The sequence below is a fragment of the Hevea brasiliensis genome, unplaced genomic scaffold (genome assembly GCF_030052815.1).
Source record: "Hevea brasiliensis isolate MT/VB/25A 57/8 unplaced genomic scaffold, ASM3005281v1 Scaf354, whole genome shotgun sequence".
In the NCBI taxonomy this organism is placed as follows: domain Eukaryota; kingdom Viridiplantae; phylum Streptophyta; class Magnoliopsida; order Malpighiales; family Euphorbiaceae; genus Hevea; species Hevea brasiliensis.
The window spans coordinates 55,227-72,063 of record NW_026614867.1 but is presented as its reverse complement, the minus strand read 5'-3'; the positions used below and the strand labels follow the sequence as shown (position 1 = coordinate 72,063).

The 16,837-nt window shown below is 30.3% G+C and overlaps 2 protein-coding genes across 3 annotated transcripts; both read right to left on the bottom strand.

Annotated features, from left to right (window-relative positions):
* Positions 1 to 2,980: 2,980 nt before the first annotated feature.
* Positions 2,981 to 3,996, bottom strand: LOC110653760 (organ-specific protein P4). 2 transcript variants are annotated; one of them, XM_021809532.2, is made up of 2 exons: positions 3,875 to 3,996; positions 2,981 to 3,753 (listed from the first exon to the last, which is right to left on the bottom strand). In XM_021809532.2, the coding sequence occupies exons 1-2, from the start codon at positions 3,917 to 3,919 to the stop codon at positions 3,223 to 3,225; spliced, it is 576 nt and encodes a 191-aa protein (XP_021665224.2). In that variant the 5' UTR covers positions 3,920 to 3,996; the 3' UTR covers positions 2,981 to 3,222. The 2 variants fall into 2 exon arrangements, with proteins under 2 accessions (XP_021665224.2, XP_057998139.1); XM_058142156.1 differs by having other exon boundaries at positions 2,981 to 3,756; positions 3,875 to 3,938.
* Positions 3,997 to 14,579: 10,583 nt separating this feature from the next.
* LOC131177206 (BURP domain-containing protein BNM2A-like) lies at positions 14,580 to 15,823 on the bottom strand. Its single transcript, XM_058142155.1, has 2 exons — positions 15,645 to 15,823; positions 14,580 to 15,568 (listed from the first exon to the last, which is right to left on the bottom strand). The coding sequence occupies exons 1-2, from the start codon at positions 15,699 to 15,701 to the stop codon at positions 14,726 to 14,728; spliced, it is 900 nt and encodes a 299-aa protein (XP_057998138.1). The 5' UTR covers positions 15,702 to 15,823; the 3' UTR covers positions 14,580 to 14,725.
* Between the last annotated feature and the right edge of the window lie 1,014 nt (positions 15,824 to 16,837).

Below are 16,837 nucleotides of genomic sequence, written 5' to 3'. Positions count from 1 at the left end.
GAGGACAAGCAAAGATTTGAGTTCAGGGGAATTTGATAAACTCATTTTATATAGATATTTTAAGATAATTTTGCATCCATTTTGCCCTTTTTAGTTTAGTAATTTTATGCTTTTAATGCTTATTTTAGCTAATTTGTTAATTTTAGTTTCATTATATTTGATTTTTGGGATTTTAATGTTTTTCATAGGTTTTAATAAGATTTAAAGGCAAAAAGTTCCATATAGAAGAAATTTAAAGTGATTTGGAAGCTTAATGAAAAAAATTCGCTTAAAGAAGAAGACCAGCCGAGACTTTCAAGGGCCTCAACATGCCTCGTGTTGAGGGTCGTGTGAAGATAAAAGTTAGCCAGCAGGAATCCACATGAGGCATGTAAATTCACACTGGGTCATGTAAACAGAGATTTTGGAACAAAACATGCTAAAAGTTTCAAGAACTTCAACATGCCCCGTGTAGCTGGTCATGTAGAATCTAAAGGCTTCTCCTCCGAATCAACATGAGGCATGTGAAAAACAACTTAAATCAACATGAGGCATGTGTGATGGCGTTGACAGATTTGCTGACATGGAAAAATTTTATCTTTTAACACCTTTTACACCTTTTGTCTTTATCCCTTTAGAGACCACTTTTAGGGCAAACCTTGAGAGGATATATAAGTATCATATTCTCCTTTTTACTATAAGGAGAAAGAGAGTAAAAAATCAAAAGAAGAAGGAAAGAGAGAATCACACTATTTTTGGAGGAAGAACACCTGTAGAGTGACATTTTCCAGCTTCCATTTTCAAAAATTTAGATTCTCTTCTTTTGGGTTCTTTTATTTTAGTATTATTTTCATGTTTTCTTGCTCTATTTCATATTTTCTACTTGTAAATACAAGCATGAGTGAGTAGATACTTAAGATTTCAGAGTTGGATGTAATGATTTAAGTTTTATCTATGGATTTGGACTGGTTTTAGCCAGACTTTAATATATAGAAGTTTTGATTCTTATCTTGTGTGCTTATTTACATACCCATTGTTGGTACCCTTTGGGTTTTGTTCTTAATCTTAGATTGAAGGACCGAGAGGTGAAAATCTATGATAGATAATCAAGATAATGAACTTAATCACCTAGTGTTAGAAATAAACTAGTGGGTTAAGAGGAATTTCAAGTTGATTAAAGTACTTAAAGGGTTTTGGATAATTAAACATCGCATGAGAATGGGTTTAAAACACTCTTTAGTTTGCTTGAAAGAGAAATTAAAGGAAATCAGAATCAACTTCCTTCAAAATTGTATTTCCCTTAATTTTGGCTTTACCTATCCAAATCCCAATGAAATTTACTTCATGAACCTCAACTTTGGAATCAATTTTTACCATTAAGTAATTAAATCTTTTGTCACTTACTGAAATTTTAGTAAATTAGTATAGTGCTTAGAATTTTAATTGCTTAATTCATTATAATTTCCTTACTTTCCCAATTTATTTTGCTGCATCTCTTACTTTACTTTTGGAACATATTATCGATAGTCCAAATAATCGTGACTTTTATAGTTTGGTACTCAAACAACAAATCTCTGTGGGATGATATCTTTTCTTTATTACTTGAACGACCTGTATACTTGCGGAGTACGCAATCAATATATTTATTTATTTAAAAATTACATAATAAATAACTAAAAAATATATCATATAATATACTTGTATCATTATATTATATAATATATTTAACCTTAAATTATATATACACCTTTTAGTTAAAAATTATATAATTTAAAAATAATTAAAAAATATATTATATAATATATTATATCAAACCAAATTGAAACTCGAATCGAAATTATATCAAACTAAATTGAAATTGAAATATCAAAAAATTGAATTAAAACTATATTGAAATTTTAGTTCAGTTTTAATTCTTAGATAGATTTCAAATCGAAATCTCACATTCTTAATTCATATTACAACTCTATTCATAAAAGAATGAGAGCAGGAAGTACAAAATTGATATTATTACGTCAGGACAGAGAATAGTAAGATTTTATCAAAAGACACTTATAATAGACTGTGCATTTATATATATATATAGACTTCAAATCGAAATCTCACATTCTTAATTCATATTACAACTCTATTCATAAAGAATGAGAGCAGGAAGTACAAAACTGATATTATGCATCAGGACAGAGAATAGTAAGATTTTATCAAAAGACACTTATGATAGACTATATATATATATTATGATAGACTATATATATATATATATATATATATATATATATATATATATATATATATATATATTTATTTATTTATTTATTTATTTATATATATATATATATAGACTTCAAATCGAAATCTCACATTCTTAAATCATATTACAACTCTGTTCATAAAGAATGAGAGCAGGAAGTACAAAACTGATATTATTACATCAGGACAGAGAATAGTAAGATTTTATCAAAAGACACTGTGCATATATATATATATTAGATCATCTAAGACATAGCCACACTTTCCTTCCATTGCATCATGAGAAATTTCTTATAGGCTTGAGCATTCGGTTCAAATTGAATCGTATCAAATCGAACTATCAAAATCGAATTAACTGAATTACCTATTTTAAAAATCGAATCGAAATGAATGGAAAAGTGAATCGAACTGAATCGCTCTATTTCTATTCAGTTCGGTTCGAATTGATCGGTTTTGAGTTTTGATGGAATTTTCATTTTAGACTTAATTTTCAAGTTATTTTGTATGATTTTAACCTAATAACCATTAATCAATGAAATTAAATAATTTATATATATATATATATAATTATATATAATTCATAAATTTTTGATAAAAATAAATCAATTTAAAAATTAATAAAGTAATTTGGTTTGGTTCAGTTCAATCAATTTTTTTTCTCTCCAAAACCGAACTGAACTGAACCGAAATAATTGAAATTTTTAGAATGTAAAACTAAACTGAACCGAATTATTTTAAAAATCAAACTAAATTATCGAATTAAGATACTTTAGTTTGATTTATTTGGTTCAAACCAAATAGTACTCACCCCTAATTTCTTACATAGCTTGAACACAACAGGAGCTTATAGGACAGCTTATTCAAATATGTTACAAATCACACACCAACTACTTTAAACCATATAACTTCAGTAATTATCCTAATTTTCAATGCATGAAATGCAAGATTAATTCCACACTGCATGACTGCAGAGTAATAATTTCCTTCTCTTAATTATTCTTGATAAATTGTAACGTCATCTATCCCTTCAAAGTTACTGAGAAAGGATTTCTTTTTTGGTGGCTTCTCTACTTCAAAACCTGCATCATTATGGTATATGGATAAATCAGGCCTTGGTTCAAAATTGTTAACAAATGATTTCTCATCTAATGGCTTTTTGGCTTTGAAACCAACATCATTGTGGTAAATTGTCGCGTCAGGTCTCGGCTCATGTTCTTCCTTGAAAAATGATTTCGATGGTTTCTCGGCTTCAAGAACAATATCGTTATGGTGGATTGAGACATCAGGTACTGGCTCAAACTTTTGAAGAGAGTACGTCTCATGCAATGTTTTCTTTGTTTGAAGACCAATATCAGGTCTCGGCTCCACATTCTTGCTCATGTGACAATCGGTTTTCTTATTAGAGGCAGATGAGGCTGGAGAAGCTTGAAGAAGCTTTTGTATTGCTTCTGGCAGAGGTTGATCTTTCGTCACTCCTCTCCAATACTCGTCCACATCTTTTCTTGCATCGGTGGTGCTCAAAATCTGCTAAAAGAATCAATAAATAAATCTTAAAACATTGAAAAAGAATTGGAAAGTGAAAATAAATAAATCTTAAAATATTGAATGTAGATTAGATTTTCTTGCCACTAATAGAAACTCTTACCAAGAGAGGTATGAAAAGAGGGAGAAAAGCAAAGAAGGATTTCATGTTTTCTATCACAAAATCAAGAAACTATTGCACTGAATGTTAAACACCCCCTTACTATTTATAAGCCAATTTCATTATACCACCAAAATAACTAATGAATATTTTTTTGGTGAAATGTTATAAAAAAAATCTAAAACTTTACGCCTTTTTTTTATGTAATTGTATAATTTTTTTTTATCAATTTTTGTCTGATTTAAAAGTTCATTGTTTATTATGGTTTGATTAAAATTAGAAATTTGAGGGCGCTGACATAGTAAAAATATTATTTTTTTAATATATTATGATTGATGTAACAAGTGATGTGATATGAATTTTTATGTTTCTACCGACGTAGTAAAATTATTATTATTTTTTATATTATTGCTGACATAACATAACTTTAATAAATAAAAAATGTAAAACATTTTGACTTTGTCAATTATAGCTAATTTTATAAGTTTATCTTATTTATAGTTAGTCGATTAATTTTAATCTAATTTAATAAAAAATTAACATTTATTACTTATATCCCTTCACCCAGCTTTCTCTTTCTAAATAATATCCCTATATTTACCTTTCTATCTCTATCCCTATCTCTTTCCCTCTCTCACTAAAAAATATCCTTACACCTACATCTCTCTCTCTCTCTCTCTCTCTCTCTCTCTCTCTCTCTCTCTCCTCCCACCTACTGTTATTAAAAAATATTTTTTTTATTATACTCAGTAACATAAATATTTATTTTTTCAATTATATTAGGCAATAAAATATTAATTTTTTGACCAAATTAGATCAAAATTAGTTAATTAACTATAAATGAAACAAACTTATAAATTTGGCTATCATTAGTAAAAGTCAAAAAGTTTTAGATTTTTTTAATTATTAAAATTATGCCACGTTAGTAACAACATATTAAAAAAATAATATTTTTGATACGTTAAGCACAACGTCAGTGCCCGCAAATCCTCAATTTTGACCGAATCATAATAAATATTAAATTTTCAAATTACGCCAAAATTAAAAAAAAAAACTGTAATTACAAAAACGAATAAAATTTTAGAAAATTTTTTAAAATATTAGGCCTATTTTTTATTATCACCCGGGTACCCCACATATATTTTGTTCCAATGAATCATTATGGCTGAATGAATTATGCAACCTCAATTATAAGATAGATCCATGGACTAGCCTATTGAACTAGACAATGAGGACAGAGTCAGAAAACGCCAATTAAATGTTATCAGATCCAGCTTAAACGCAAGTGAGGAAATAGCGTTCGCAGTGTGGTCATCCCAAATTGGTAAGAGAAGCAGAAAAATCCAAATAACTTTAATTATTTTGATGAAGGTGTGTATCAAATTGAAACCCAATACACAATGTCAATCTGTTTGTGTTACAACCCTCCTGGACTTTACAGTTACGTCCATACACTCATAAGCATAACATTATGCAATCTAAATAACATTATTTTTATATGGGAACAAGTGCACTTAGATAGATATATTAATTACTTTGTCATCGCAACCTATGAAGATGTATAAAAGAAACATGGAATAAGATTGATAAGACTTATCAACTACTTCCATTGATTGCAATTTTTGTTTGTTAATGTGAAATAATTTTTCAGGAGATTTAATGCATTGGGCTGTCTGGTTAGTTGTCAGTCTATTTTTTGGCCGGTTCCACACTAAAATTTGAATCAATCCTAAGTTTTTACGTTTTAATTTAATTCTTATAATTCTACATCAATTGTTCAAAATTTTAAAATTAGAATAAATTTTATTTAAATTTGAATAATATTAGAAAGAGTGTGCTCTGATTAATGTGTCATTAAATATAGCATTTTTATTTTTTTTATGTGGGCGAATTGCACAAGACACACAAGATTAAAAAAAAAAAATTAGTTCATTAGTCCTCATGGTAAGTATAAACTGAAAACACTAATGATTTAACTACAAATTTAAAGGAATAATCAAACAACAGCGGAGTAACAAGTCTCTTAGGCGATTTAGCTAATTGTTGTGAATCATTGCGGCGTTTACTCTAGTTGTGCACGGTTTTGAGAACCTTTCTTCGGTAGAAATTTCCGCCATTGGTGGTATCGTGGAGCTTAGACGTGTATTCTTGGTTGGTTTTCAACTGAAAATCTCATTTGAGTTCAGGAACCTTCGAACCTTCAAAGCAGCTTTATAGAGAAATAGAATTTTTTTTTTTTTTTTTATTTTATTTTTTTGTTAGGCAAAGAAAGATTTTGTTAAGGAAAAGAAAGAAAATAAGAGGATGAGGGAAACAAACTCATAAGCAAATCCAAAAGCAGGCCAACCCCACATAGACAAAACAATGAACACATAGTAACCTAAGAACTAAGCTATAACAAAACGAAACTAACCAAAGAGATATTACAACAAACAAAGAAGCATGGACCCAAAAAAAACTAACAACACATGGACGAACAAACAAGTTTATTAAGCAGACGCCAGATCTGGTGGCATTGTACGAAATTGTTTTCAAAGCATACATTGGGCTTCTTCAAAGTATCATGATGAGGCTTCTTCAAAGTATCATGATGATGCTTCTTTGCATGTGGTTCCTCTAGTTGCTAGGTCATAGGGCTCAACTGCCTAATTCTGAGCATAAACTCGTTGCTTTCCTCCAAGACTATGCTTACAAGGCATTGGTTTGTCCCAAGACTGGATTGCCTTATGCTGGCGATGCTCCCTTAGATTTGAATGGGACTAAGATTGCAACATTGAGGCTTAGTAGTGGAAGCTTAAGGAGGAAAGGTGTTCGCATGTACAAAGAATTTTAGATCCCTATTGGAGTTATTGAGCAGTCATTTATGCAAGGCTTGTTTTGGTATACCAAATTTGGGAAATTGGTTTAATGACTTATAAATATATCTTTAACATAGAGTGATGAATGTCATTGGATCGGAGAATTATGGAGAGGTGAACATCAGTTTTGTCACCGGCGGTTGTCAGGCAACAATTTTCATTGGCGGAGCAGATAAATGTGGAAGCAGAAAGATTGTCTTGAGGAAGGAAAGAAAGCTCGAGGTTGGATATTCGTTGGAGGATTTGTGTTTGCAATCATTGGTTTTTTTAAATCTTATGTGCTAATACATTAGCAGGGTCACACTCCCCCAATTTCAGCTTTAAATTTGGACAAAATTTATACCAATTTTGAAGTTTTGAATAATTAATGAAAAATTAGAAAAATTAGAGTCAAGACTGCAAATGTTCGGATTTTTTGAGTCATTGGGCCAATTTAAATACATTTAAATTCATTAAAACGTGTAATAAGTTTTACTTCCAATTAGTTGATATATAATTTTACTAAAAGTATAAAATATAAACTAAATACTTCTTCTATATAGTAAAGATAGACTTATTTCCCCTTTTTATTTGCTACAATTTATAGTATACTTTCTATTTTGAAATAATAGTTTATTTATTTGTTTACTAATATAATCCTATTTAATATGCATTAAAAAAAATCCATTGATTTCAAGAATAGTTTAGTAATATGAGTTAATTTAATTTTTAATGAAACAATATGAGTGAAGAATATATTAGAAAAAAACTCAATAAATTTTTTTACTTTAACTATATTAACTATATTTTCTTAAACTACATAAAAATAGAAGTAAATTTATCGGTGTGAGATGAAGGGAGTATTTTTTTTTTTAAACAATAAACAATATTAAGAACAACAAAACTCAAATCCCATAATAATAGTTAACATAATAGCCAACAAAATTTAAAGTCACACAAGCAATAATGGCAAAATACAAGTCATTTATTTCCATATCATAAATGCATATGTGATAGAAAATATTTAAGCTATATTTATGGAGATTCTATGCATGAAGCTTTAATACAAAATACCATTTTTTGAAAACATATTTATATAAATAAATAGAACTTAATAAATAGGTTCAGGCCAATTAAGAACTGCTTCAACATTTTTGTGGTCTACTTTGATCCCATCTTAAGTTACCACATGACTGAGAATGTGACACTATTTACTAAAATTCAAATTTGGAGAATATGGCATACAACTGACTTTTTCTTAGAGTTTGTACCACTATTCTCAAGTGTTTGACATGCTCATCCTCTATCTTAGAGCATACCAGGATATCATCTATGAAGACTACAACAAAGTCATTTAGAAATAGCTTAAATACTCTGTTCATTAAGTCCATGATTGTCACAAGTGCATTCATTAAGCCAAAAGACATACTAAAAACTCATAATATCCATGCTTCGTTTGAAAAGCCATCTTTGGAATATCTGCTTATTTTATTTTTAACCAATGATATCTTAATCTTAAGTCTATCTTAGAGAAGTACCTTGCTCCCTACAATCGATTAAATAGATCATCAATCTAGTGCAAAGGAAAGTTGTTCCGAATTGTAACCTTATTGAGTTGTTTATATTTAATGCAGAATCTCATGGAGCCATCATTCTTTTCACAAAACATTACCTGTGCTCCCATTAAGATGTACTAGGTTTGATGAAACCCTTGCTCAATAGGTCTTTCAACTTTGTTGGGACCATTTGATATATATGGAAGAATAGATACCAATTTGGTCCCAGGCACAAGATCATTGTAGAACTTTTTCCCTCATTTGGGAGGTAGTTTTAATAGATCTTTAGGATAAACATCATAGAACTCTTGGGTCACTGGTACATTTTCTATCTTTAATGCCTCAGTGGTGGTATGCTTTATAATAGTAAGATACCCTTTCCTTATCAATCTTTTGACCGTGAAAGTGGATATCATACTATAAGTGGCCTTCCTCTCATCACATTTGAAACTAAACTTGCTTTCACTTGGTATATTTAAGTTCACTTCCCTATTGTGATAGTCAACCATAGCATAATGCATGGTCAACCAATCCATGCCAATTATCACATTGAACTCTATCACATCCAACAACATTAGCTAGTTAGGGTGTTTCTTTCCCTTATGCAAATAAAATATGATTAGTAGACTTTGTTTATGATGACCTTGTCCTCTTTGACTATTGTTTGGGCTAAACCATGTCCTTCTATTCCTCTTCCAACACCTCTTTGGAAATTGGCTGGACCACTAAATTGACTGACTAGTGAACCGTGTTCCACCTTGGGAATTATCATATGTAGGTTGCGCCACATCGGTCATTGACATTTATGGTGCCTAGACATTCTTTAGTGAAGTGTCCCATCTGGCCATATTGGAAGTGGGATCCATATTATTTAAGGTGTTGTTTTCCACACTTTTGAAAAAAAAAAAAAAAGGCCAATTTGGTTTGAAAGATCCTCCACTCTGGAAACTGCTATTATGTCCAAAACTATTTCTAAATCTCCTTTTACCTTTCCATTTCTTACTTTTAGTGTATTTGGTAGATTGCTTAGATTGGGTGATATTGGAGAATTCTTATAACTCCATTTTAACCTTTTTTCTCATTGGCCCTTCTAGCTTAGGTCTTAGTTTGTTATCAATCTCTTGACCCATGTTTATGACCTTATGATATGGTGAACCTTCATGGTACAAATCAAAGTTGTATATCCCTTGATCAAACCATGGATAAACCTATTCATCTTCATAGCTCAAACCATAGATAAACCTATTCATCTTCATAGCTTCGACAATAATAGAAGCTAGAGAAAAGTTGCTTACTTCCTCAAACAACTTGATATATTCCGAGACTTTTCTCCCTCTTATGTGAATCTTTTGAACTCATTCATCTTATTGCTTTTGAAGCTCTAAGGAATTTCTTTGGACATAAATATCTTATAGAGATCAAACCATGTCATTTGGGGTTGAATTTGATCCATAAACCACATAGCCACTTCTCCTTTCATGGAGAATCCTGCCATTTAAATGACTACTACTTGGAGAATCTCAGCAAATCACTAAGCTGCTTTACATTAAACAAGAAGGTAAAGGGGTCCTCTCATCCTTTCTTTCATAATAAAGAGGCCCCAAAGCTATATATTATGCACCAAAGTCTTTCTCTCACTCGTCTTACTTCTAGTTAGACATAAAGAGGCGGTGGTGGTGGTGCTGCTTACCTCTGATCCATAAACTATACCACAACATCCACCATCCATCTCATCTTTATTAGCATTGCCAAAGGATCCATTTGCGGATGTAATGGTTATTCATTTGGCTAGACTCGAGAGGTAACTCTCCTAGCCTTTCCTCCATATGTGGTGGCTACTAGCAGCTTAGGTACTCTAAGTGGCCTATCCTTACCTCTTAAGGCAACTCACTCAAGCTAACTGAAGGCGACCTCCATTGCTTGTTCCCGTCCCTGGGAACAACTAGATCATCATTATGAGTATTCTTGCCTTCCACACAAAATTTAAATCATTTGTTAGTTAAAATACTGTAAAATGCTTAAAACATGGCCAATTGGATAGAAATTTCCAAACATTTTTTTTCTAATTGACAATTATATCTAAACGTTTAGAACATTTGGACATAATTTCCAATTAGAAAAAACGTTTAGCCTTTTTTATCCAATAAGCCTTAAAACATAAATTAATGTAAAAATATGCACCCTACTCTCTTTAGTGTCTCTATCCTCAAAGGTGTCTATCGATAGACAACATAGACCATAAGCTATGCCCTCTGGTATCAATTTTATCACAACTCATTCATGAGTTGGACTTGCACTAGGATTTGAATAATTTTAAGGCTACCAAAACACGTAGAAAGCCTTCATTCGTGCAAAACGATACATAATCTTACTAAAAATCCAATGCAGAATTTATATATATTAAAATATACAATGCAGTGCACAAATTATAAACAAAATATTTTGCTGGCAATAAATAATATTAAGGACATCAAAACCTGAGTCGCACATCAATTGTCAACATAAGTATCAGTAAAGCCCAAAGCTTGCTCACAAATAGCAGTGGCAAAGCACAAGCCACTTATCTTAAAATCACAAATGCACATGAGCCAAGGAAAATATTTAGGTGACGTTTATGAAGATTCTGCACATACAACTTTAATCCAAAATATCATATTCTAGAAAATCTGTTTAAATAAATAAATTAATTAATTAATTAAAATAATGGAATGAGTCTCCACCGAGTAGATATTAAATAGCATACATGCACCTATAATTATTAAATTAGTACTTAGTAGTTAGCATAGATACTAGTTTAGCCATTAGCATAGATACCAATGTACCTTAGCTACATGAATGTGATTCTATTTCAGTATAAATCATTCACAAATTGATATTTTATAGATAAAAATATTAAAATTCATAAAAATAAGGTTTAGAGACATCAAATTGCAGATTGCAGCATTACGCTTAAATCATCGAATTACCTCTAAATAGGTGAACTCAATTTTTTTTTCTAACTAATTACTATTCACATTTATTATTGCTCATTGTTACTACTCAGGCACTACAATTAACAGTTGTTATTCACTCAGGTTGGTAAATATAGATCAATGTTATAAAATGTTGAGGAGATTAGCTCTCCCTCCTCCCTGAGATCAGCTTATATATGGCTGGCAGGTTGTTTTGTGTAGGTGGAGAGAAAGAAGAGAGCACCTATAGGGCCTACTTTTGATATGGTCGAACGTTGGTGTTGCTGTCATGAGGAGAGGGGGTTCGCAGAGGAGTTCGCCAGCGAGAGATGTAAATAGCTGACTTAAAGGCTATAAAGACTAAAATGCCTTAGTCCAATGTGATTTAAGCCTCTGTCTTCTTAGCATATGCTGCGGTTTGGCCAGATCTAGTAGCCTGTATCAAGCGATGGTTGAGGTTTTCTGGTGTTTTAATATGTGCCAATTGTTTGTCTTTATTGTGTTTGAGTTTCTTCATCGTTATTTTGCTGTAGCTAGGGTCTGTTTGCTTAAGGGTGATTAGCATTGTGTTTTGCTGGTTGGAAGAGTCCTAGTAGGAGATCCAGCAGAGATTATATGATGGTTTCATCTTTCAGTGAAACTTCTTGAATCCTGTGGGCATATAGGTTTTGGCGGTTTTATTGTTTTTGGTTGGGTCTCTCTCTGTAGTAGGATTCCTATTGGAGCTGAATTTGAAACCTTGTTTTATTATAACTTTTTCATGTAATCCTACCCATTTTGGGCCATATTTAATGCAATGCCATACTTGCATGTTCTAAAAAAAATGTTACAAAATGGTGAAATTAGACTACAAAATTTATACCAATCCACTCATTTCAGTGTGGAGAGTTCAACTACCGGTGGTACTTTTTAACTCATAACCATTCGCCATAGATTGAGGAGAGAAGGTGGTGATGGTGTGATTTTGATATTCCTTTTCTAGCCATGAAAATTAGTTTGATTAGATGCAAAATAAAGCTTGTGAGGTGATGATCACAATGGTATATAATACTCTTAGAAAATATTAGTAGATTGGCAAGAATAACAATTTTTAGACTACAAAATTTATACCAATCCACTCATTTCAGTGTGGAGAGTTCAACTACCGGTGGTACTTTTTAACTCATAACCATTCGCCGCAGATTGAGGAGAGAAGGTGGTGATGGTGTGATTTTGATATTCCTTTTCTGACCATGAAAATTAGTTTGATTAGATGCAAAATAAAGCTTGTGAGGTGATGATCACAATGGTATATAATACTCTTAGAAAAGATTAGTAGATTGGCAAGAATAACAATTCAAAGTTTCTCATATTTATAGGGTGGTCAGAGGTACTTCATAACTCAAAATGATGGTGAGAATGGTAGAAAGTCAATTTAGACAATAGTACTATTCAATTCTAGTAAGAGCTTATCTACTTTGCAATCAAAATTTGACGATTTAGCGGTTTTTTCACATTGCTATAGTGATTATATGCATTATTACATTAACCCATTACGACATCATTAGTGATGATTGCTGTAGTAATCATTGGCAACTGCTATAGTGATATTAGCAATGACATCATCAAAAGAATATCTCCAAACTTTAAAAATTCACTAAAAATTATACATAGCTAGAAAAATTTCAGATATTATATTAATGGTACATAAATTTCTATGCTTTTGGTTATTATATAGTAGTAGTATGCATGTTTGGCTAGATATCATCATCTCTAGTTGATCGTTTTTCATGGTAATTTTTATAGCCCATTTTTAAACTTTATTTTGTGTTTTATTTCCATTGCTTAATTTTAATTTGTTATTAAAAAATTTTAAACTTTAATTTTGTGCTAATTTTAAATAGTGATTAAAACGGCTTATTTTTTTAATTATGAAGGGATAAGAGGTAAAAAGATAATTTTTTTTAACTTAAAAATTTGATATAGTACTTTAGAAAAATTTTTATAAAACAAAATTAATTTTAAGAGATTTTTTATTAACAAATTAAAGTCAAAAGATAAAAGTAAAATACGAATCAAAATTTAAAAACGAATTATAAAAATTACCCTCATTTTTCACATTCCTGTTTTCTTAGAAGAGTTTTGCACATTCTTGTTAGTTGTCAATTTTGAGTTTAAATAAATAGGAAGATTGCAACGCAGTTGAACTGGCTGATTTTTTTCTTTTAGGAAAGGTAATAATTATTTACGTAATTATCATTGTTTGGTTACTTTTGGCAATTTGCAAATATCATAATTGATTCATCCTTGTCATTTTATGCTAATGTTATTTAAATGTCATTTTTTAAATTAATTTGTTATTTCTCATACATACAGATTTTGTTTGCCTAAGGCTAATACTAATTATAGACTCAAAATACAAAATATTTATTAAGTAAATTTCATATATTTATATCTTAAATCTATCATAAATTGAGTTTAAGAATTTTTTTTATTATAAATATCTAATTGATAAAAATAAAACTATTTAAATATTGTATACCGAATATATATTTTCTTTTTCCTATTTAATATGAATGAACAACACCATAGGTAGCAATCCCACTTTATTCTTGTAATCTCATCTAAAAAGCTCTTCTCACAGAAACTTTAAGTTTTTTTACTGCTAGGATGTCTATTTGTGGACATCGATATTATTATAGCCATTGATTAGCAAAATACATGAAGTGGTCGGTGATAGAGTAAAGGAGTGACTTATAATTAATTATTTGATAGTGTCATTAAACTATTGAGATTTGAGACCTTGTTTTGATTAATTTCACTAAACCACATAATTAACCTTGTTTTGTTGAAATTTGTCCAAACTGAAATTGTTCTAACCGTATAAAAAGGCAAGCTAATCAGTCAAACTTTGCACTTCAAATCGAAATTCTGATGAACTGACTTTGGGTCCAATTTAATTCATAACTACGTTTGCTACATTGGGAAAAAAAGAAAAAAACAATTGGGTTGAATTATATCAATAAATCTGTCATGTGAGAATGTCAAAATTAAACAATATAAAAAATTAATAAATTTTAATTTATCAAGGATAATTATATTTTTTTTATTCTTAACAATTTTTTTTTATTACAGGGGATTGAAGGAGTGAAGGCTCGTATATGACTCCCGGATCAAATCGAACTACACACATTACTAATGATAATTAAGGTTTAAACTCAGCTTTTTTTTTTTATTTTTATAAGCATGATCTTTTATTAAGATAAATAAATATCTTCTTGAATATATGAAAATCTTGAATTCAATTCATAGGTTTAAATCATTCTTAAAATTCGACTTTAATTTTAGACATCTTACTCATTCATTAAACTTATTATTGGCATAGTTATTACACTCAAACGAAACAGGCTTTTTATTGAAGCCAAAGGTACATAATAAGCACAAAGCACTCTAATCTATCGATCACACTGAGAGTACATTATTAATCATGGCGGGCATAGGAACTCAAGAACAAGTGCTAGCTTGATTCTATTAGCCATGGATAGGCATATTGATGGGAACATAAACTAGATTATCTCCTCTAAAGAAATGGCACACAGGGGAGGTTCCTGGTTCAATCCCAAGCACACGGAATGATGCATGATTTGGACTCCATTGAGAGGTATCCATGTGACAAACTGCAACTCCTTCTATTCTCCCTCCATGATCACCACCTAGTGACACCACAAATGCCTTGTTCTCGGTCTCTTGACTATGGCAATAGAAGACTGTGTATGGATACGGCATCGTATGGCATGCTACCATCTTTGGAACTGGTATTTCGTTGGGCTCATCCAGGATGGTGTAATTGTCCAAAAGGGTTCTTGATTTTGCGAGATGGGTTGTGCTCAGAACTTTGAATTGGGTCTCCGATCCAAAGGTTTCTCGTACAAAATCTAGCATGGATTCTAATGAAGCAGCACAGATTTTAGTCTCGCCCTTGATGGGTTTTATCTCACATTCTCTGAGAGTATGTTCCATGGCTTTGGCTTGGGGAGAACCCGGAGAGAAGGAGAAGAAGTGAAGGAGATGGGGAAGATCTGCGCAGGAGAAGGGAATGGAATTTGCTTCATCTCTGGACATCAAAGGAGGAGTAGATGAAGAATCTTTCATAGGAAAAAATATGGGCAATTTCTTGCCCACCTTGAGATCATTCAGGGTGAAAAAAATCATCAGTGAAGGGTCCATGTGATCCATACGGGTTGATGGATTTGCATGAACAGGGCGACTTCTATGCATTCCCTTATCTGAGACACCATTTTCTTCCTCACTTGGAAGTCTCAGAACATTGCTTATCGTCATCTCCCTGGCGTCTCCATGGCTTCGATGAGTACACTGCAAGTCATTCATCAGTCAATTAATATATGAATTAATCAAGTAGGACAATAGGATCTGTGGAGAGATTAATTACCAGAACAAGCAGGAGATGGAGGAGAAACGTCTTCAATGCAAATTGCAATCCCATCATTAGTTATTGGTTTACCCTCAGAGTAATTTCTTGCTAGAAAGAGAGAGCTCAGGCAAATGAGTTGAAGTATAGCATGAAAGTTTTTCTTTTTCTTTTTTTTTTTCTTTTGAAATAATTATGAAGCATATCACATCATTGCAGAACGTTGCCATTTCATTATATATATTTGCTTTGATAATTTGGCTTGAAACTTGAATTAATTGAAATGAAAATGAAATTTCATTTGAAATATTTCATTTGAAGTTTATTGTAATAATAATTCATTCACTTCCTTTTATTTTTCAAGTAAATCATTGGGAGTGACTTGTAAAATATTAACTAGCAAAAAGTTTGTCTTATACAAAATTGATTAACAATTATTATAAATAATTTTAAATTATATATAAAAATTACATTGTGTATGCAGTATTTCTTTTTTTTTTTTTTTTTTTCTTAACTATCAAGACTTTGATATATTTAGAAATGGAGAAATTTCTACAGAAAATGATTAAAATAATGTGGGGTACAAAATTATATAAATAAATATAAAAATTAAAATAGTAAAACCCAATTATACACAATTTTTTTAACGTGTAATGCATATAATGATTATAATAAAATTCTTTCATTAATATTATATTTATCTTTAATTATAATCCTAATATATTTCTGTGTTATTTAAATTTATTTAAAATTATATATATGTGACTAAATTTATATATTTACAAAAGGCCTAAAACTATGAAATTACATTTTAATTATAAAAATTTTATAATTACTCTTACTCTCATCTATTTATTCCCTGATTTATTATTTCTTATTTAATTGATTTACTTTCATTTTTATTGATTTCAAATAATATATATCTAATTTAAAAAAAAATTATAAAAGCATATTTTTATAATAACTTTTAATTCTATAAATTATAATTTTTTTATGTTAATCTAGCTAACACAACGCACAAGAAAATAATATTAATTTTAAATTACCAGAAAGAATAAAATATACATAAATGCAAATTTAATTTTTTAAAAATGGAAAAAAAAGTGCGGACGAACCTAATACAATGAGCAAAACTTAACGTCATTTAAACTTTTAAGTAACGTCTTCGGTAATTAAATTAATTAAAGCATATAACTTTTCATAAAATTATAATT

Coding starts and splice junctions, on each gene's coding strand:
- LOC110653760 (XM_058142156.1), bottom strand. CDS start 3,919: ATGAAATCCTTCTTTGCTTTTCTCCCTCTTTTCATACCTCTCTTG. Junction 3,757..3,874: donor CTCTTTTCATACCTCTCTTG/GTAAGAGTTTCT, acceptor TGATTCTTTTAG/CAGATTTTGAGCACCACCGA.
- LOC131177206 (XM_058142155.1), bottom strand. CDS start 15,701: ATGATGGGATTGCAATTTGCATTGAAGACGTTTCTCCTCCATCTCCTG. Junction 15,569..15,644: donor TCCATCTCCTGCTTGTTCTG/GTAATTAATCTC, acceptor AATGACTTGCAG/TGTACTCATCGAAGCCATGG.